The sequence below is a fragment of the Bufo bufo genome, chromosome 3 (genome assembly GCF_905171765.1).
Source record: "Bufo bufo chromosome 3, aBufBuf1.1, whole genome shotgun sequence".
Lineage (NCBI taxonomy): Eukaryota > Metazoa > Chordata > Amphibia > Anura > Bufonidae > Bufo > Bufo bufo.
Genome location: NC_053391.1, coordinates 28240582 through 28263074, shown reverse-complemented (window position 1 = coordinate 28263074; position 22493 = coordinate 28240582). Strand labels below are relative to the sequence as shown.

The 22493-nt window shown below is 48.9% G+C and overlaps 2 protein-coding genes across 2 annotated transcripts in view; both read left to right on the top strand.

The window, feature by feature from the left end:
• Nucleotides 1-22493, top strand: part of LOC120994418 (zinc finger protein 182-like) — a 668524-nt gene that overhangs the window by 32454 nt on the left and 613577 nt on the right. The gene's annotated exons all lie outside the window — the stretch shown is intronic.
• LOC120994419 (E3 SUMO-protein ligase ZBED1-like) overlaps nt 1-22493 on the top strand; it is a 94578-nt gene that overhangs the window by 6628 nt on the left and 65457 nt on the right. Inside the window, exons 2-5 of the mRNA XM_040422966.1 lie at nt 2585-2731; nt 2844-3011; nt 3096-3219; nt 3340-3437. Of these exons, the coding sequence (XP_040278900.1) occupies nt 2621-2731; nt 2844-3011; nt 3096-3219; nt 3340-3437 (501 nt within the window). The 5' untranslated portion in view covers nt 2585-2620. The remainder of the gene's footprint in view (nt 1-2584; nt 2732-2843; nt 3012-3095; nt 3220-3339; nt 3438-22493) is intronic.

Below are 22493 nucleotides of genomic sequence, written 5' to 3'. Positions count from 1 at the left end.
AGCGCGAATATTCGAATATCGAATTTTTTTCGCGAATATCGGCACTTCGCTAATTCGCGAATATTTCGAATATAGTGATATAAATTCGATATTTCGAATATTCTTTTCTTTTTTTTTTATTGTTATATTTCTTTCTTTCCGACTTCCCTAAAGTTGTTCTTACCTGTCCTTTGGATTCCTGGCTTCCTGGCTGCTCCAGTCAGTGCCCGTTCCAGCTTCTGCCGACTTCCGTGCTCATGGAGCGTCCCCATCACCATGGGAACGTCTCCATATACTAGAATGTACTGTCGGATTTGAGAATTACGTGAAAAATCGCAATTCGATTATTTCAAGTTATAATAATCGAATTTCGATTTTAACTTAGCACTGCTATATTTAATTCTAGCCTAATATGGAATATAGCAGTGCTAAGTTAAAATCGAAATTCGATTATTATAACTTGAATTAATCGAATTGCGATTTCAACTTGGACCTGGTTTACTATGGTTGGCTTGGTAGAATTAGCGAATATGACGAATGTATTCGTCATATTCCACAAAACGAAGATAACGAAGTATTCTGCATCTTCGTTTTAGCTACCTATTCATCAACTTCGCTAATTCTAGCAATCATATAGGAAAGTTTACTATAGAGACAGCTAAGTTTAATTCGCTATGCGATTATATTACTTTGCTTTTTTTTTATTAATAGAATAATTATAATAATTATCAGGTATTATAATTATTCTATTTTTTTTTTTTTAAACTTAGCTGTCTCTATAGTAAACTTTCCTATATGATTGCTAGAATTAGCGAAGTTGAAGAATAGGTAGCTAAAACGAAGATGCAGAATATTTCGTTATCTTCGTTTTGTGGAATATGACAAATACATTCGTTATATTCGTTTTGTGGAATATGACGAATACATTCGTCATATTCGCTAATTCTACCAAGCCAACCATAGTAAACCAGATCCAAGTTGAAATCGCATTTCGATTAATTCAAGTTCTAATAATCGAATTTCGATTTTAACTTAGCACTGCTATATTCCATATTAGGCTAGAATTAAATATAGCAGTGCTAAGTTAAAATCGAAATTCGATTATTATAACTTGAAATAATCGAATTGCGATTTTTCACGTAATTCTCAAATCCGACAGTACAGTCTAGTATATGGAGACGTTCCCATGGTGATGGGGACGCTCCATGAGCACGGAAGTCGGCAGAAGCGGCAACGGGCACTGACTGGAGCAGCCAGGAAGCCAGGAATCCAAAAGATAGGTAAGAACAACTTTAGGGAAGTGGGAAAGAAAAAAATATAACAAAAAAAAAAAATAACTCAAGTTGTAATAATCGAATTTCGATTTTAGCTTAGCACTGCTATATTCCATATTAAGCTAGAATTGACGAATATGGAATATAGCAGTGCTAAGTTAAAATCGAAATTCGATTATTATAACTTGAATTAATCGCATTGCTATTTTAATAGGAGAGTAGCCTTTAGGTTAAAATCGCAATACGCGATTATTTAAATCGCATATTAATCGCGATAACAAGAATAATGACGAATATTAGATTTCGACGAATATAAAACGAATATTCTATCGAATATTCGCGAATTTCGTCGAAATCGAATATGGCACCTGCCGCTCATCACTAGTCCTTAAAAAGACTTTTGGGTCTCTAAAAAGTTTTGGTGGTAATAATCTTAAATCACTTCCTACACTGTGTGTCCCTTCCTCAGCGCAGCTCTCCCTGACTAAGAATGAGCCAAACATGCGTCATTAGATGCTATATAGCACCCGATGACGCGTTCCGGCCAGCCAATCACTGTAGTGCCATCAGCCAACATGGCTACGGCATTACAGTGAGGGCACTACTTACCAGCACGTTTATTGGCTGCGTAGCAGCTAAGAAATGTGCGTGGCGGAGACTAAAGCATTGCGCTCGAGCACATGCGGTATTCGGCCGAATACCACCATGTGCCAAGCATCAAGATGCTCGAGCCGAGCAGGCTCGATCATCATTACTAAGGACCTATTGGTGGGGTAATCTTCTTCTTTAGTATGGATAATAGGAACATGTGACCCCTTATTTTATAACCGAATCTCATGGCGTTTTAATGTCATTTTATCTCTGAGCACTGGATTATCTCTGGTTCATATATATCAATAGCTGCATCACCTCTATTGCATGTTACCAGTAGTTCTTTATTTCCAACTCTCCCAAAAATGTCTGGTAGGTTTCTTGAAGAAGAGGAGATCTTAGCAAATCTTCTAGGAGCTGGGAAAGCCTCCGGCAACTCCCAAAGAGTTGCCCTGTGTGTGGAATCAGAACTTGCATAATCAGATGCAGTTTCAAGCACCTAAACAAATATTGAAGGAATGAGGCCTACAGGAAAAGGGGGCACGACTGACAGGTTGCATCAGAAAAGGGGGCATATTGTAAAAGGATGTGGCTGCAAGATGAAAGATTTTCACTTGTTCTGTGTGCTGCTACTTCTCCCTTCCACATCAGTGGCTTCAAAAGTTGCCAATTATGCCCTATTTTTCATATAAGATGTTCTAGAAATGTGAGCTTGAACTTAATTCTTTCTTGTTCCTTAGATAAAGGACTTCTACAGAAAAAGTTTTCTTTGAAAGATGATGGTGGTTTCCATCAATGAACCACCAAGAATGGACACGGACAGAGACCACATGGCTGTGGGAATATTAGACCTCACCCTGGAGATCATCTACTTGATAACTGGAGAGGTGAGAGTCTCACATGACATCACTCTTATCTCTATTAATAATACAGGGCAATGACTGGAAAGGTGAAGGATTCTTAGAATACATGTAGTGATCGGTGTCTCCCCATACACAGGATTACAAAGTAGTGAAGAAGTTGTTTGGTGAGTGTGTGACACCCCATGTGTCAGGAGAATGGAGCAGGACCCCGGGAGCCATCACCGAGCCTCCACCTCATTCCCTGATACATGAGCAGAAGATCGTAGAACTTACCAACAGGATCACTGAGATGCTGACCGGAGAAGTGAGTACTGCTGGGAATGATGGGACATTATACAATAATGCCAAGGAGGTGTTTGGAGGATGACTGTATGATTGTGTGTGTCAGGTTCCTATAAGGTGTCAGGATGTCACTGTCTATTTCTCCATGGAGGAGTGGGAGTATTTAGAAGGACACAAGGATCTGTACAAGGACGTCATGATGGAGGATCACCATCCCCTCACATCACCGGGTAAGAGGAGACCTTACTTCATTATAGAGGAGACCAGGTTTTAAGGATCACCTAGATTCACCCATCATCTGATCATCACATATAGACAATGTATTCAGTCACTGGGTTTATTTCCTGTAGATGAGTCCAATAGGAGAAATCCACCAGAGAGATGTCCCAGTCCTCTTTATTTCCAGGATTGTCCAAAGGAAAAGCAAAATGTCCCACTGGATCATCAGGTGAGATTTCTACAAATCCTCTATAGATTGTGGTAATTACACTTTCCAGTAGACTTCTCCAGCAGTGAAGTATATGCTATATTTAATTATGTTGTTTTTTTTTTATGTTGTTGGTAGTGGCTGCAAATGGTTTTTGGTTTAATGAAGGATTTTGTTAAACTTTTTGCAAATGCACTTGCCAATTATGATGTTCTCCAGGTTTTTATTTTTTATTAATGTGCTATCCTCAGCATAGACCATTAATATCAGATTAGCGGGGGTCCTGTACTCAATGAAGTGGAGCTCATTACTACAGCACTTCTTCCATTCACTTGAACGGGAGCAGTGATGCAGTAGCCAGTTCTGTCAACCACACATTGGACAGAGCTGTGTAGTTTCGGGTACAGAGCTACTTAAAACAGAATAACCTGTTATTCCATTCATACAGATAAATGGGACCGCAAGATCTCATAATCGTGGTGTCACCAATAGTCTGACCTATGGCCATCAGAAATGTATCCTCTGTACTAGTGACAGGGGATGTGTTTGTAATGGGACAACCCCTTTTATGTAAAGTCCTACAATTAAAGGTGTTGTCCCATGAAAAATATTCTACAGTTTTCAAACCAGCACCTGGATTGTAGTCCCTGAGTTATTCAATAGAATATATCTGTATAGCGCCACCTGAGATTTTTTTTTTTTTCTTCTTCCTTATTTCTTTGACCTGCTCACTGAGATGGCTGCACATGCACAGTTTCATCCTTCAACTGCTTCCTGATACATTAATCATGGGAGAAGCCATTTAAGGCAGTAACAATTGTGAGGCCTCTTTCAGACGGGAGTTGCGGGAAAATGTGCAGGTGCGTTGCGGGAACACGTGCGATTTTTCCGCGAGAGTGCAAAACATTGTAATGCGTTTTGCACTCGCGTGAGAAAAAACGTGCATGTTTGGTACCCAAACCCGAACTTCTTCACAGAAGTTCGGGCTTGGGATCGGGGTTGTGTAGATTGTATTATTTTCCCTTATAACATAGTTATAAGGGAAAATAATAGCATTCTGAATACAGAATGCATAGTAAAATAGCGCTGGAGGGGTTAAAAATAAATAAATAATTTTTTTAACTCACCTTAATCCACTTGCTCGCGCTGCCGGCTTCTCGTCTGTCTCCTTCTTTGCTGAACAGGACCTGTGGTGAGCATTCATTGCAGGAACAGGACCTGTGGTGACGTCACTCCGGTCATCACATGATCTTTTACCATGGTGATGGATCATGTGATGACCGGAGTGACGTCACCACAGGTCCTGTTCAGCAAAGAAGGAGACTGACGAGAAGCCGGCAGCGCGAGCAAGTGGATTAAGGTGAGTTAAATTATTTTTTATTTTTTTTTAACCCCTCCAGCGCTATTTTACTATGCATTCTGTATTTAGAATGCTATTATTTTCCCTTATAACCATGTTATAAGGGAAAATAATAATGATCGGGTCTCCATCCCGATCGTCTCCTAGCAACCGTGCGTGAAAATCTCACCGCATCCGCACTTTCTTGCGGATGCTTGCGATTTTCACGCAACCCCATTCACTTCTATGGGGCCTGCGTTGCGTGAAAAACGCAGAATATAGAGCTTGCTGCAATTTTCACGCAACGCACAAGTGATGCGTGAAAATCACCGCTCATGTGAACAGCCCCATAGAAATGAATGGGGCGGGATTCCGTGCGGGTTCAATGCGTTCAACTCACGCATCGCATTCACGCGGAATACTCGCCCGTGTGAAAGGGGCCTAAGGGATCGCTCTCTCTCAGGGGGTCTCAATCACAGATTTCTTGCATACAATCGGATTGAAGTACAAACAATGCTTTATTTTCTAGCACTTTAGCACAATACAGCAACCAAAATAACTCCTGCCAGTCTGGGCACTACCTAATACATAATATATTCTTTGACTCACCTCTACAGAACACAATTCGCATATGTGATAAGATGCGGCTTTCTCAGCTCAAACAGTCCAGCAGCCTCCAGGCTGTGACTACAACCACATCAGTACCTTTGGGGGATTTTGGCCCAGAAGTCCACCTGACTCTGGCCATGCGACCCTCTCTCTGCAGGCATCACTAGGTCCCCCAATTTCAGGCTTCCTCAGCCTTTCTGCAGCGAGCCAGACCGCCGGGGAAACATGTGAGGCTACGGTGGGCGGATGGGGGTAGTAGTTGTTTGTACTCACGGTTAGCAGAGCCTCCCTGGGCTGGCAGTGCAGTGGATGGGAAGACAGCACTAAATCATCTGGGGCACTCTCTATTGCAGGGAACACCAGCCAGATGGAAGTTGAGGTGCCCTTGATGGTATTGGTGTTTTAAGGTGCTTTGGTGGCTGGGCCCCTGTGTTCGTGACACCAGCACCGTGAGTGATGACTCAGAAATAGGTTCAGTAGTATTCCTTTTATCAGGTTTCGGCAATTGTCAGTTGAGGAGTTCTCTTTAAGGCTGACACTTTACAGGCAAGACTTCTGTAATTTATTTTAAGTCCAAACTATAGCACTGTTTTCTACTTATCTTGAGCTATCCAATAAGGGCGTTCACCCTCGTGGCAGGCATCAGTCTTCTGCTACATTATTTGCAGGATGCTCTCCTGAAGGATTCAGGTTTTTAGGTTTCCACTATATCCCGGAAGGCTTCTAGTGAATAAGGACAATTCTGCGCACTAATCCATTCATGTCCCGGCACTCCTAAAGTTGCTCTCAGGCACTTGTGCTTGTCAAGTCCATAGGCTGGATTCAGCTCTAACCCTCACTAGGCTTGCTTCATATTTAGACATAGACTTATAGTCTTGTGCTTGGCTGCTGTAGATAAATGTTCACTGTACTCCCTTAGCCTGGCCATGACCAAGGGGTAGAAATAGCAGACTACATGGTGGACGATGCCTGTTTCTCTCCTCCATACACTTGCTTACCTCTTCTCACTAACTACTTCACTTTAACCAACTTTATTAACACACCCCAGACTATATATATTATGTGGCGGATAGATGTAAAGTAAGGCCGGACGGAGCGGTACGCTTCAGGGGAGGCCGGCATGAGGGGTTTGGATAGCGAGGGCTAGGGTAGGTCAGGGGTTAACTGTGAGGCGTGCAGGGGGGGGGGAGCTAGGAAGGGGCGGGGAGCGGCAGGTTTAAGTAGTGGTGAGGCGGGTTAGCGCCCGCCATTTTGAGGAGCAGAGAGCCGGCATCTGCAGCATCGCATACTGCCATGTCAGAAGCAGTGGAGGCGATGCTGCGGCGATTAAGAGAGGCGGCGGACACCAGGGGCCCCGACTGGCTGGCGCAGCAGGTGACTGCCTTGTTAGGGGGGGCGGAGGGGGGTACATCTAGCCCCAACCCGATAGCTACACGGCCGCGGCGGGTACGGCGCCGTGTCAGGAGCCCCACAAGGAACCCTCCACGCCGGGGGCCTTCCAATGCTCCTGCGGCCTCCCGGCGTGGGAGGAATCCATATGTCCGGCGGGACCCTGTGGAGGCTGTGGGGCCTTCCCCTCAGCCCATTGCTGCAGCGTCAGGGGAGTCAGGACCGGGTTCTGCAGGATCCCCTCCTGTCCCCGGGAGGCGGAGGCCTGCTCAGCGTGGGAGCGGTGGCGGCAGCAGAGGCGGCAGCGGGACTGCGCGGTCGGCCCGGCGCAGGCCCTTACAGGATGAGCCCCTTTCATTGGCGTACGAGGCTGCGCCTGGCGGTGCCAGGGATGGGCACAGGCTTTGCCAGGATTTACTTCTTTCAGAGGAGGAGGACGAGGTTGCTCTGGATATCCCCCCTTCCCAGAGCAGGCCTCTTGGGCGGGAAGACCGGCGCGAGGCTGCGTATGTGGAGGACAGGGATGTGCGCATGCCTTTTCCTGAGGGCGGACAGTTTGCTGCTGGTCCTGACAGCGTGGAGGACAGAGGGATTCCCAGAGTCATCCCTAACGCGCCCAGCAGTGACCTGGCTGGGGCGCTGCCGGCGAACAGTGCCAGTGACCATCCAAGGACCGTCGCGGATCCAGGAGTCGTCCGTCAGGAATCCGGATCTTCGGCTGCCGGGTTCACAGCATCCGGGCAGCTAGGTGAGACATCATTGGGAACATTGATATCTTTATTTAATGGGGCGCCCAATTCGGGTGGGAGCAATAGTGCTATTATCAGTGGTTTGGGGCGCTTGCTGTGTGGTTTAGCTGGGGTTAGTCAGGATAGGGGGGGGATATGGGGCCACCCCCTTAACAGCGTGGGGGTTGGGGACAGGAAATAGCAATATACCGGCGACCGCTAGCACAGGTATAGTGGAGTCAGTGTCAGTGCAGACGCAGGCGGGAGGTGATGAGGATAGGCCCAGGTTAGATGATGCGGCAAAGGGGGAAGTGTATGTGTGCTTTGAGGGGCCCCTGGGAGCACATTTGAAGACGGAGGTGCATGAAAAAATTTGGAAGGGAGAGTATATAGAAATTTTTTCGCTGCTTCCTTTGGAACGCTTCAATCTTGATGTGGTAAAGAAGGATGGAGTAAGGAAGGAAGATGATGATAAGCGTCGTTTTCGCCTTATCCCTAGGTCATTTAGTAATTGGCTGCAGGCCTTTGCTATTTTGGCAAGTGTAATTGGGGAGAAGAGTCCGGAATGCTGTTCCCCTTTATTTTGTTATCTGGATGCTATCGGGGAAGCCTATAGGGTGTATGGGGGATCAGGTTGGTTACGATACGACGAACAGTTTCGTCAGAGAAAAGCGGTCCGCCCTAATATCAGATGGGACCATAAAGACATTGCGTTATGGATGAGAGTGACAGCGCCAGGTAGGAGTGGTCAGTCCTTTCGGAGTGAGTCAGGGGTTGGGGTCCAACAAGGTACAGGGACACCCCCAGTTGGAAAAGGATTCTGCTTTCTTTTCAATGAGGGAAATTGCAAATTCGGGCAAAAATGCAAATTTAGGCATGAATGTTCCGTGTGTGGCGGGGGCCATGGGGCTAGCAGATGTTTTAGAGGGGGCAGACAAAGGGGAGGGGATAGTTTTGCAAAAGGGGCTGACCCCAGTGCGAGTGGAAAGGATGGTGGATCATCTAAATAGATATCCGAACCGGGAGTTAGCGGAATTTTTGTGTTTGGGATTTCAGTTTGGTTTTCATATTCCTTCTCACCCGTTACTGGTCACGGAGAAGCGGAAGAATTTGCGCTCAGCATTGGAGTTCCCGGACATAGTGGCAGAGAAGTTAGCTAAAGAGGTTTCTCTGGGAAGGATGGATGGTCCGTTTGTTACACCACCCATCAGTAATTTGCGTGTCTCCCCTTTGGGTTTGATCCCTAAGAAGGAGCCTCATAAATTTAGGCTTATCCACCATTTATCATTCCCTAAGGGTGCGTCGGTCAATGAGGGCATTGACCCAGAACTTTGTTCCGTGGTTTATGCTTCCTTTGACGCGGCTGTAGAATGGGTAAGGAAGTTGGGTCCGGGTACCCTATTGGCAAAATGTGACATTGAAGCGGCATTCCGATTGTTGCCGGTTCACCCGGATAGTTTGTATTTACTGGGTTGTTTTTGGAATGGCGCTTATTTTGTGGACAGGTGTTTGCCAATGGGCTGTTCAATATCGTGTGCATATTTTGAGCGTTTCAGTTCTTTTCTGGAGTGGGTGGTTGTTCAGGAATCAGGTTGTCACTCTATCATTCACTACTTGGATGACTTCCTGTGTTTGGGATCGGGAGGATCTAGGGTTTGTTTGTTGCTGTTATCCACATTGCAGTCTGTTTTTGAGTGTTTCGGAGTCCCTTTGGCGGTGGATAAGACGGTGGGGCCAGCTACTGAACTGAGCTTTTTGGGTATTGCCATTGATACGCAGCGGATGGAGTGTAGGCTACCGGCAGACAAAGTGTCAGATTTGAGAACAGGGGTGGCGGCTGCATTGAGGGCAAAAAAGATTTGCCTGCGGGACCTGCAGTCATTGTTGGGCAAATTAAATTTTGCATGCAGGATCCTCCCGATGGGACGCATTTTTAGCAGGAGGTTGGCTTCTGCGACGGGGGGTGTTGTGTCTCCGCACCATTTTATTAGGCTAGGCAGGGAGTTAAAAGGGGATTTGAAGGTTTGGGATTCTTTTTTACAGCAGTTTAACGGCAGAGCATTACTTATGGGCGGGGTTGTTGATGCCTTTGATTTCGAATTGTTTACGGATGCTGCAGGTGGAGTTGGTTTTGGGGCGTACTGTGAGGGGCAGTGGTGTGCGGGGAGGTGGCCGGAGTCTTGGGTACTGAAGGGGTGGGTTAAAAACGTGGCATTGTTGGAACTCTTTCCCATTGTGTTGGCAGTCATGCTCTGGGGGGAGAAGTTTCGGCACAAGAAGGTTCGGTTCCATTGCGACAACCTGGGCGTTGTGCAAGCCATCAATAGTGTAACGGCTTCTTCCCCCCCGGTTATTTGCCTGTTACAGCAGTTGGTCCTTCGGTGCTTGTCCTTTAATGCTTGGGTGTTTGCGGTGCATGTGCCTGGTTCTTCTAATTGTATAGCTGACGCACTTTCTCGTTTGCAGTGGGAGCAGTTTCGCCAGTTGGCCCCGGAGGCGAGTCAGGTCGGGTTGGTGTGTCCGGAGTCGTTGTGGGAGATCCTGGAGGTACCGTAGCGGTTCTGTTGCAGGCGTCATTGAGTGAAGGCACTTGGAGGATGTATGATAAGGCTTGGAGTATGTGGCAGCGGTGGTGTAATGACCTGGGGGTCGAGGTGATGGGCGGGGAAATTCCGTTGTTGCTTTTCATTGGCCATGTGAAGGAACAGGGTTGGTCGGTGGCGAAGATCAATGGTTGCATGGCAGGCTTGGCCTTTGGATTCAAATTGCGGAATTCCCCGGACATTACTAAGTCCTTTTTGGTCCGGCAAGTTTAAAAGGGGTATAGAAGGTTTCAGCGCGTCAAAGATTCTCGCCTACCTGTGTCCTTTTCATTGTTGTTGCAGTTAGGGGAGCAGGTGTCTGAAGTGTGTCATTCGGTTTGGGAGGTTAGATTGTTCAGATTAGCCTTTGCGCTGGCGTTTTTCGGGGCTTTTCGTTTAGGGGAGTTAGTGTGTGCGAGTGTGCGGCGGGAAGGGGGTCTGAGAAGTGAGGATGTAAGTTTATATGACGACAGGGTGGTGATTTATCTGAGATTTTCCAAGACGGATCAGGAGGGGAGGGGTCATTTAGTTTCATTGTTTGAGGTGCCGGGATGTTTGTTGTGTCCAGTACGGTGTTTGCGGGATTTCCAAGGAGGGTCCGGGGTCGCGGCTGGCCCGCTTCTCAGACACAAGGATGGCTCCTTTTTATCGCGATTTCAATTTATAGCAGTATTCAAGAAATGTTTACGTAACTTGGGAATGGACTCTGGCAAGTTTACGGGTCATTCCTTCAGAATTGGTGCTGCCACGGAGGCTGCTCGGTTAGGGGTGCGGGATGAAGTGATCAAACGTATTGGGAGGTGGGAGTCGGAGTGTTTTCGACTGTATGTGCGTTTAGGGGCTGTTTCAGGCTGTGTCTAACCATTGTTTTGTCTTGTTCTTTTTTCAGGTGACGCCCCGTTGTTAGTATGGATTCTGGGTCATTCATTCGTTTTCTGGGGGGCATTGCGGGCGGATGTACGGCAGAATGGGCGTCAGTTGGGGTTTGATCGTGGGATGGCCATAGTGAGATGGATCGGACGTAGAGGTATGTTGTAAGGTAGTGTTTTACAGGAGGTTCATCGTCATGTCAGGTTGGATAGGGTCCCAGATGTTTTGGTGTTACATGTCGGGGGAAATGACCTCGGGGTCCGTCCTTGCAGAGAATTGATTAGGGATATTCGTTTTGATTTTTTGCGTTTATGGTCCCTCTTCCCGTCCGTTGTCACAGTTTGGTCTGACATTGTACCCAGGAAGGTCTGGAGGGAGGCGAGATCTGTGGACAAGCTGAATAAGGCTAGGATTAAGCTGAATAGGGTGATTGGGCGGTTTTGTGCCAAGCATGGTGCAGTGGTGGTGCGGCACCCAGAGTTGGAAGCAGGGACAGGAGGTTTCTGGAGACAGGATGGGGTCCACCTAAACACGGTGGGCATTGATTTGTGGTCACTTGATTTACAGGGAGGTATTGAAAGAGCCCTCCGGGTGTGGCGGAACGCGCGAGCTTAAGGTTTCTGTCAAGCTGCGCGTTGTTGGCGCGTTGTCCGTCAGTTGGTGTCCCCGAGCTTGTGGTACGCGGCTGGGGGCAAGATGGAATTGCCGTGGTGGTTTGTGGTCGTTTAAGGTGCAGTTAGGCGGCTTCTAGGACCTCCCTTGTCAGTTATATATATATATTTATATATATATGTCATTGTTATATCAATTGTTTATGTTTGTTCATGTTATTTATTAAAAAACGGCTGCTGTGGCCGATTTAATCCAAACAGTGGCTGTGTGTGGTTATTGGGATGGGAAGTGGGGTGGTTAGTTTAGCTAAATGGTTTGGTAGTGGACCCGAGCATAGCCAATAACCCTACTCAAGTAAGGCCGGACGGAGCGGTACGCTTCAGGGGAGGCCGGCATGAGGGGTTTGGATAGCGAGGGCTAGGGTAGGTCAGGGGTTAACTGTGAGGCGTGCAGGGGGGGGAGGAGCTAGGAAGGGGCGGGGAGCGGCAGGCTTAAGTAGTGGTGAGGTGGGTTAGCGCCCGCCATTTTGAGGAGCAGAGAGCCGGCATCTCCCTCCCTCCCACCCCTAGTGTTTTACGGTTGGACGGTTCAGGGCTGTAACGTTATATATATATATAGTTAAAAAAAAAAAAAAAAAGAGGACATTGGGTTCTGGAGGGGGTGTTTCCTTATAGTGTTGCGTTTGTCGCAGCAGTCGTGGCGGGGGGAGGTCATAGAAGCTGGGGCTACTGGATGGTAACGGTGAATGAGAGGGCCTCAATGGTGGGGCTGGACTCTCAGAGTTGGGGCACCTGGTTGGCTTGGTATGGCGTCCGTCAGTTGGTGTCCCCGAGCTTGTGGTACGCGGCTGGGGGCCAGATGGAATTGCCGTGGTGGTTTGTGGTCGTTTAAGGTGCAGTTAGGCGGCTTCTAGGACCTCCCTCGTCAGTTATATATATATTTATATATATATATGTCATTGTTATATCAATTGTTTATGTTTGTTCATGTTATTTATATTATTTAATAAAAAACGGCTGCTGTGGCCGATTTAATCCAAACAGTGGCTGTGTGTGGTTATTGGGATGGGAAGTGGGGTGGTTAGTTTAGCTAAATGGTTTGGTAGTGGACCCGAGCATAGCCAATAACCCTACTCATGACATTGCCAGCCTGATAAATAGGAAATACCATACATTGCAAATACATTAGATAAATAGGCAGATGTTTAAAGTGTCCCTTTTACACACATATGTGGGATGATGCATTTCTCTCTCAATCTCAGGCCTCCTCAGCCTTTCCTTCCCCTTGACTAATACACAGAGGGTTGGTTTTATGCCTCCTTGACCTCACCTGCGATCACCTCAGGTGAAAGGGAATACGTGTGGCGGAAGGGTGTGGTCTGCTAGATCCCACTACCAAACCTAACTGCCAATCCAAGTAAAATCCAGCCCAGAAGAAAATTATATACAAAACTGTCTCAGCAAACTATACTTTGCTGAGACCACTGCAGCTTTCCGGATTTTAGTTATCTCACCCAGCTGAGGTATCCGGGTGGGATACACACACCTTCCTGCACTGTCCACATTACCATACAACACAATGCCAATCAGCTGCTTAAAAGCTGTGATGTTGCTGAATAATGGTAATGAACACTGCTGTCCACTTCAGGATCATTTAACCACTTACCGTCACACTAACGCCGAAAGGCGTCATCTCTGCGGCGCTCCCAGGTCACACTAACGCCGATTGGCGTCATCTCGCGTGAGCCGAGATTTCCTGTGAACGCGCGCACACAGGCGCGCGCGTTCACAGGATCGGAAGGTAAGCGAGTGGATCTCCAGCCTGCCAGCGGCGATCGTTCGCTGGCAGGCTGGAGATGCGATTTTTTTAACCCCTAACAGGTATATTAGACGCTGTTTTGATAACAGCGTCTAATATACCTGCTACCTGGTCCTCTGGTGGTCCCCTTTGTTTGGATCGACCACCAGAGGACACAGGTAGCTCAACAATATGTAGCACCAAGCACCACACTACACTACACCCCCCCCGTCACTTATTAACCCCTTATTAGCCCCTGATCACCCCATATAGAGTCCCTGATCACCCCCATGTCATTGATTACCCCCCTGTCATTGATCACCCCCCTGTAAAGCTCCATTCTGACGTCCGCATGATTTTTACGGATCCACTGATAGATGGATCGGATCCGCAAAACGCATACGGACGTCTGAATGGAGCCTTACAGGGGCGTGATCAATGACTGTGGTGATCACCCCATATAGACTCCCTGATCACCCCCCTGTCATTGATTACCCCCCTGTCATTGATCACCCCCCTGTCAGGCTGCATTCAGATGTCCGTATGATTTTTACGGATCCACGGATACATGGATCGGATCCGCAAAACACATAAGGACATCTGAATGGAGCCTTATAGGGGGGTGATCAATGACAGGGGGGTGATCACCCCATATAGACTCCCTGATCACCCCCCTGTCATTGATCACCCCCCTGTCATTGATCACCCCCCTGTCATTGATCACCCCCCTGTCATTGATCATCCCTCTGTAAGGCTCCATTCAGAATTTTTTTTGGCCCAAGTTAGCGGAAATTATTATTATTTTTTTTACAAAGTCTCATATTCCACTAACTTGTGTCAAAAAATTAAATCTCACATGAACTCACCATACCCCTCACGGAATCCAAATGCGTAAAATTTTTTAGACATTTATATTCCAGACTTCTTCTCACTCTTTAGGGCCCCTAGAATGCCAGGGCAGTATAAATACCCCACATGTGACCCCATTTCGGAAAGAAGACACCCCCAGGTATTCCGTGAGGGGCATATTGAGTCCATGAAAGATTGAAATTTTTGTCCCAAGTTAGCGGAAAGGGAGACTTTGTGAGAAAAAAATAAAATAAAATCAATTTCCGCTAACTTGTGCCCAAAAAAAAAAAATTCTATGAACTCGCCATGCCCCTCATTGAATACCTTGGGGTGTCTTCTTTCCAAAATGGGGTCACATGTGGGGTATTTATACTGCCCTGGCATTTTAGGGGCCCTAAAGCGTGAGAAGAAGTCTGGGATCCAAATGTCTAAAAATGCCCTCATAAAAGGAATGTGGGCCCCTTTGCGCATCTAGGCTGCAAAAAAGTGTCACACATGTGGTATCGCCGTACTCAGGAGAAGTTGGGGAATGTGTTTTGGGGTGTCATTTTACATATACCCATGCTGGGTGAGAGAAATATCTTGGCAAAAGACAACTTTTCCCATTTTTTTATACAAAGTTGGCATTTGACCAAGATATTTATCTAACCCAGCATGGGTATATGTAAAATGACACCCCAAAACACATTCCCCAACTTCTCCTGAGTACGGCGATACCACATGTGTGGCACTTTTTTGCAGCCTAGGTGGGCAAAGGGGCCCACATTCCAAAGAGCACCTTTCGGATTTCACAGGTCATTTACCTACTTACCACACATTAGGGCCCCTGGAAAATGCCAGGGCAGTATAACTACCCCACAAGTGACCCCATTTTGGAAAGAAGACACCCCAAGGTATTCCGTGAGGGGCATGGCGAGTTCCTAGAATTTTATATTTTTTGTCACAAGTTAGCGGAAAATGATGATTTTTTTTTTTTTTTCCCTTACAAAGTCTCATATTCCACTAACTTGTGACAAAAAATAAAAACTTCCATGAACTCACTATGCCCATCACGAAAAAAAAAATGACACCCCAAAACACATTCCCCAACTTCTCCTGAGTACGGTGATACCACATGTGTGGCACTTTTTTGCAGCCTAGGTGGGCAAAGGGGCCCACATTCCAAAGAGCACCTTTCGGATTTCACAGGTCATTTTTTACACATTTTGATTTCAAACTACTTACCACACATTTGGGCCCCTAGAATGCCAGGGCAGTATAACTACCCCACAAGTGACCCCATTTTGGAAAGAAGACACCCCAAGGTATTCGCTGATGGGCATAGTGAGTTCATCGAAGTTTTTATTTTTTGTCACAAGTTAGTGGAATATGAGACTTTGTAAGAAAAAAAAATCAAAAAAAAAAATTATAATTTTCCGCTAACTTGTGACAAAAAATAAAAGGTTCTATGAACTCACTATGCCCATCAGCGAATACCTTAGGGTGTCTACTTTCCGAAATGGGGTCATTTGTGGGGTGTTTGTATTGTCTGGGCATTGTAGAACCTCAGGAAACATGACAGGTGCTCAGAAAGTCAGAGCTGCTTCAAAAAGCGGAAATTCACATTTTTGTACCATAGTTTGTAAACGCTATAACTTTTACCCAAACCATTTTTTTTTTACCCAAACATTTTTTTTTTATCAAAGACATGTAGAACAATAAATTTAGAGCAAAATTTATATATGGATGTCGTTTTTTTTGCAAAATTTTACAACTGAAAGTGAAAAATGTTATTTTTTTGCAAAAAAATCGTTAAATTTCGATTAATAACACAAAAAGTAAAAATGTCAGCAGCAATGAAATACCACCAAATGAAAGCTCTATTAGTGAGAAGAAAAGAAGGTAAAATTAATTTGGGTGGTAAGTTGCATGACCGAGCAATAAACAGCTAAAGTTGTGGAGTGCCGATTTATAAAAAAGGGCCTGGTCTTTAGGGGGGTATAAACCTGTGGTCCTTAAGTGGTTAATGCAGCAAAATATCAAACATGTCTGCTGATGGATATTTAGTTGAATGTATATACCGTCCGATCACCACCCGAGGCAATCATTCTCCTTTTAGGCCACTTTTTTTTTTGTCTTCTAGGGTTTTTTGATCATTTGCAGGTTATCAGATAAAGTAAGGTTCCCTTATTTATTTTTCTCATGTCCTGAATGTGGTTTTCTTGCAGGAAAATTATGGTGGAACGACGAGTGGACCAGAAAACCCCACATCCAAGTCATTGAATGGTGAGAGCCTTTCATACATTTTGTGTTTTATTCTGCCCTAATTGCCAACTGAGTTTACGTGAAACTTTCTGAATACCTCATCCAGTTGGAGCAGTTAATATCCACATTTCCTTTAATGCTCAGAGGATATTATATGATATCCTGTTCTCAGCGCATTTAAGGTTGGAGACACATTGACTGTACAATTCTTTACGACTGCCCATTGACTATATACGTCTGGGCGGTCGGTTGGTGATATATCTCTGCATGGACATTTATAATATGTCCATGCAGAGATTGTGCCTGCATGTGAATTGTGCAGTCTCGGGAGTGGAGGTCCCGCCATCAGTCACAGTAGGGCTTGGTATAGAGAAAGCAGAGATGTTTTTTTCTTACTGACCCTACCTTCTTTTTGGTATGTTAATCCAGGAGCTGACGCTGGTGACTTTATTATGCTTTTAACAATATTCATTGTGGCCGCGGCCACGGTCAGTAAGGTGACAGGAGGGGGCTAGACAGTGGCTGGGGTGTGCCTGGAGCCACGGGACGTGGGCCTGCCTAAAAGAGGGCCAAAAAGACACCGGGTAGGAGAAGTGCTGCTGTTTAATGCATGGAACAGGGTTACAAAACCAAGGAAAGGAATACCTGCCGGGTTTCAGTCAGCGGATCCGGGATGTACCGGGAAAAACAGGCAGATCTCCACCTACCCATGTGACGGATGACGTGCGGAGGCGTCCCGTGCTTGGAAGCCGCTGAAGCCGCTCCGATGCGGAATGAATGTCCTGATATGGTTTTGGGGTCCACCCCCAACCCTGCGACCAGGGATCTGATGTGGGAGACAAACTGTGGCGTGGATAGGGGTTTCCCTTGGAATGGCAGCAACGGAGACTCTGGATCTGGAGATGGTGTGGAACCCAGGAGATGTTGGAGTACCACCACTGGACACCAGGCGTTCCCGGACTTGAAGAAGCGGATCAGTATGGGAGGACCGGTTTGGGACGTCTTGGTGGAAGGAAGGCTTAATCCCAGATGATCCTGGCTCCAGGATAGCTGCTTCTTCTTCAGGAAGATCGTCTTCTGGGAAGAAACTGAAAATTCCCCTGGACGAAGGAAGCCGTAGAAGCTTAGGTACATAGCAGCCTTGATGACCAGACTAATGGAAGGGCCAAAAGGATTGCCATCTAGGGATGCAGACAGCTGCCTAAACAGCTCGCCGGAGACCGGCCGCCGGGACGGGCTGGAATCTTTGCTGTTTTTCTCAATGCCCCTGAGCGTGGCCTTGACGGCTTGGGATGTGAATGCCGCGCGCACTTCTGGGTTCTGTAGGGCTAAGAAATGTTGCGCCCCGGCCAGGTACAAACGGATGGTGCTGGGTGCCAGTTTGAGGTTGACATGGCAATGGGCCATGAAAGCCATGATGTATGCGATGAAGGTCGTATCCTGTTGGGGATGGTCCCTGGAAAACTTTTGGAAGAGTTTCCAACCTGTGCCGTAGTTGCGAGCCGTGTTGGCCGAGAGGGACCGGTGCATAAGGTCCTTGGCGGTTGCCAGCAGAGACCTCAATCCAAGATCAGGTCGCTGAAGCCGGGAATCCGGGCCCCGGGCCGGTCTGCTTCTGGACATACCTGAAAGAAGGTGTGAAAATTGAACCTCGATAAGGCATCGGCCGCCGTGTTGCTGGCACCTGGAATATGGGAACATGAAAAATGAAAGTTATGGGTCATGGCCAGCCAGACCAGTTTGCGCAACAGGGACATGACCCTGGCCGACTTAGCTCGGCCTTTGGAGATGATGTCCACCAGGTCCTGACTGTCAGATATAAACATGACGCTGGAATTAGCCCAGAGATGACCCCAGACGGATGCGGCCGCCACGATGGGGTAACATTCCAGGAACGGTGATGAGCTGAGGGACTGAGGGTCGGAACTGACCTGAGGAGGCCAAGGGCCCGCCAGCCACCGGGACCCGAAGATGGCCGCGAAACCCCGGGATGCTGCGGCATCAGCAAACACCCTGGTAGATGACTGGGACCATGAGGGGACGAACAGGCTGACCACGTTCCAAGATAACAGAAAGCTGTCCCACATGCGCAAGTCTGCCATGGCAGCCCTGTCCAGGTGGACAATGCTGCTGGGTTCGGAGGCTGTGGGAAGGAGCGAGAGCAGACAGGAAATGAAGGCCCTGCCCTGGGGCATGACCCTTAAGGCAAAGTTCAGCCGACCCAGGATGGACTGTAGCTCGACCTTGGTCACCTGAGAAGAGGTGATGGCCCTGGCCACGACTTCCCGTATTTGGGACAGCTTTGCCTCTGGAAGCCTGGCTTCCATCTGTCTGAGTCCAGGACAATACCCAGGAAGGTGATGGAAGTGACCGGCCCCGCGGTCTTCCCCTGCGAAATTGGGATGGAAAGGGCGGCAAAGATCTCCAGGAGGGAGAGCAGCCCGGATGGCCGACATAGCGGAGATTCTATGAGGAGGAAGTCGTCCAGGTAATGGATGACCGCTGGGGCGCTGCCGTGGTGGACCAGGATCCAGTGTAGGGCCTGCGCCAATTGGTCGAATAACCACGGGCTGCTTTTAGAGCCGAAAGTCAACCTGTTGGCAAAATAGAACCTGCCCTCCCACCTGATACCATAGAACTGCCAAAGGTGAGGGGCGATGGGCAGCAGTTTGAAGGCGTCCGCAATGTCAGTTTTAGACAGCCAGGCGCCTTTCCCGGCGCTAAGGATGAGGGCAATGGCTTCGTCTATGGATGCATAGGTCATGGAAAATTCTTCGGAAGGAATGAGGGAATTAATGCTGGGGATGACGGAATCATGGGGGGCGGAGAGATCGTAAATCAAACGTTTTTTATTTTAATCTTTTTTGGACACTATGCCTATGGGGCTGATCCGCCAGCGAGAAAAAGGAACCTGGTTGAAGGGGCCCAGGAGGAACCCTTTCTCAACCTCCGAATTCAGGAGTTCCTGTACAGCGGTGGGATCTGACCTGGCTGACTGCAGATTGTCGCACTCCCAGTTGGAATGGGGTAGTGCCACCAACCCTGTGTCAAAGCCGGAGCAGAGGCCAGTGACCAGGAAATCCACGAACCCCGGCACCGGATGGTCCCGTAAAAGGAGGGCCAGGAGGTCGATGTCGCAGTCGGCTAGTCATAGGCGCTTGTACGCCTTCTTGGGACATGTGGACCTGGGGTGAGCCCTGAAGCAGATGGAGCAGATGTGCAGAGCCCTGCAACCGCTGAAGAGACAGGAACCAAAGTTAAAGTTATTGCAAACTTGGCTGTTGCCAAGGTAAACAATGGGTCTACCCAACTTATCGGTGGTGGAGGGACTGCGGGGGACCCCGGAGGGGCCTGGAGTAGCCTTGTCTGGTTGGGCCGTGGCCGTTTGAGGACACCACTCAGTGGAGTGAAAAATCGACTGGCAGGTCGAACAAGCGGGGGCCCGGAGACCGGCGAAATGCTGGCAGAACAACTCCATGTCCAGCATGGCCCAGTTGACGGAAAACTGAAACTGGGCAAGCGCGGCGGCGGCCTTGGCTGAAAAGGAGCGGTGGTAGTCATAGAAAGCCGTGCCGCCGTACTTGTGCCCAAGTCCAGTAACCCTGTGTAGATACGTGTCCCGCTCCTCCCGGCGGGCCGGAAAGGCGGAGCAGAGCACGTCTCTAAACAGGCCGAAGGCCAAGACAAACTCGACGACAGAGAGCTTGCGGTTGAGACGTCCATCCTTGGCCCGAAGGACCACCGAGACCTCCCCGCAGTCAAAGGTCTTGTTGTCTGCGGCATCGTGGGACGCAATCAGGATGGACGCGAGATTCACGTCCTTGCCCGCCAAGATGTCCCTCCTGATGTGGTCCGGCACCAAGTGCGCAGGAGCCACCACCGGAGCAGCCGGGGACGTACCTGGAGCCGGAAGCTGAGATAGAGGGGGATCGGAGACGGGGACCACCGCCTGGGAAGACGCCGGTGTTCTGGACTCCAAGTCCACCACCCTGGTCCTGATGTCGGCAACGGACGAGATGAGCGAATCCAAGGAGGCCTGCAACAGCACCAGGGACTGCTGGATGGCTGGGGGTGGATCTTTCCTTTCAAGAGCGCTGGGCTCGGTCATCAATAGACGGTATAGCTCGGCCTTCCTGGCTGACGCTGGGTGTCTGATGCCTCTCTTGGCCAACTCCGCAATGAGCCTCGGCACAGTCCATCTTCGGAGGGCAACTGGGCCGCCTTGGCTTGAGACCGAAGTACCCGGGAGGGACAATGTGTCGTCGACGTCAGAGACCTGTGACATGGCTTCAACAATAGCAGAGACCTTGCAACACCTGGAATAGAGACAACAATATGGCCGCTGGAGAGGTCATGGGGACGTGTACCCTGACTACGAAGGTCGTGGACGAACGTATAAGAGGCTGTACCTGAGAGCGTGGAATCAACACCCTTGTCTTACCGTCAGAGGATGGACGGGAACGAACCGGCTGGCCCTGAGGACTGGAAAAAGTTAGGAGTGACGTGAGAACCATTGCCGCGCGGGACTGGAAACCATCGCGGGTGCGCGCGGACAGCGTAGTGTCGTCTAATGTGGAGACAGGGAGACGTGGATAAAACATGGACCAGGAAGCAGGGCACCAGGAGGCGGAGACTAGGGACTGCGGTAAGAAGGGGCCTGGAAGTACCGGGACGCGTGGCGAGGCGTGGTCCGAATGCACCGGCTGCCTACCGGGAAGGTGGCTGCACCTGTGGCCGAAGAGCCCAGGACCGACCCTGACGTTACCAGCCACCGTGGACGGAGAAGACACCTGAGCGCCTCAGGGCACCTGGCAGGGAAGACACCTGAACGCCTCAAGCAAGGATGGACAGAGAAGATACCTGAACGCTTCAGGGTACCAGGACAGAGAAGACACCTGAACGCCTCAGGCAAGGATGGACAGAGAAGATACCTGAACGCTTCAGGGTACCTGGACAGAGAAGACACCTGAACGCCTCAGGCAAGGATGGACAGAGAAGACACCTGAACGCTTCAGGGTACCTGGACGGAGAAGACACCGGAATGCCTAGGAAAAAATGGACAGAGAAGACCCCTGAACGCTTCAGGGTACCTGGACAGAGAAGACACCTGAACGCCTCAGGCAAAGATGGACAGAGAGGACCCCTGAACGCTTCAGGGTACCTGGAAAGAGAAGACACCTGAACGCCTCAGGCCAAGATGGACAGAGAAAACACCTGAACGCTTCAGGGTACCTGGGCAGAGAAGACACCAGAACGCCTCAGGCTAAGCAGGACAGAGAAGACACCTGAGCGTCTCAGGTTGAGAGCGAGAAAAACATCCCTGTGTGCTTCCTGGGCGGCCACCCGGGATGTCGGTGAGAGGAACTGCCAGGAGCAGCCCAAGATTACCTACCTGAACCCTCAAGTATGAGATTTCCCGCGAGCGGCCGACAGCGATTTTCTGCAGGACCTAACCTGACGTCAGGAAAGCCGAGACAAGGTACGACGGGGACCACGAACGCTACTGGCACCTGGGAAAGGAACACACATGTGAACATTGGGAGCAACAAGGCCGGAGCCCCCGAGGGCCCCGCTGGAAGGCCGTGGGTAGGCCGGGGCGTGAAAGGGCCCGGAGCGCCACGGATCTGACCCGAATGTGCGTGGCGGAGACCGTGGCGCCTGCCAGCCAGGCAGGAGCGGGGCCTGGGGGTGGACGCGCCGGGCCAGGCACGGCGACCTGGATGGGCCAATGTGGGACGTGGAGGGGGTGTGGCCCGTAAATTGCCCATCTGGCCATATGTGATGGGCAATAACGCGTGCCAGGGGTCAGACCACCCTGATGGTGGTCATGACCAGAGAGCTATCCCTGCCGGCCCAGCCCGGGCCTGGAGCGGGACCTGGCCTGCCTGCGACTGCAGGCTGGCCATCATGAGATCCACGGCTGCTGAAGCAATTTAATTAGGGGAAACTTAAAAACCAGCTAACTAGTGGGGGAGTAATACACCTGCCACGGTGGCAACTAATGCAAATATGATGTGGCCGCGGGACAGCGCGGGTGGCGGCTGCCTGAGCACCCCGG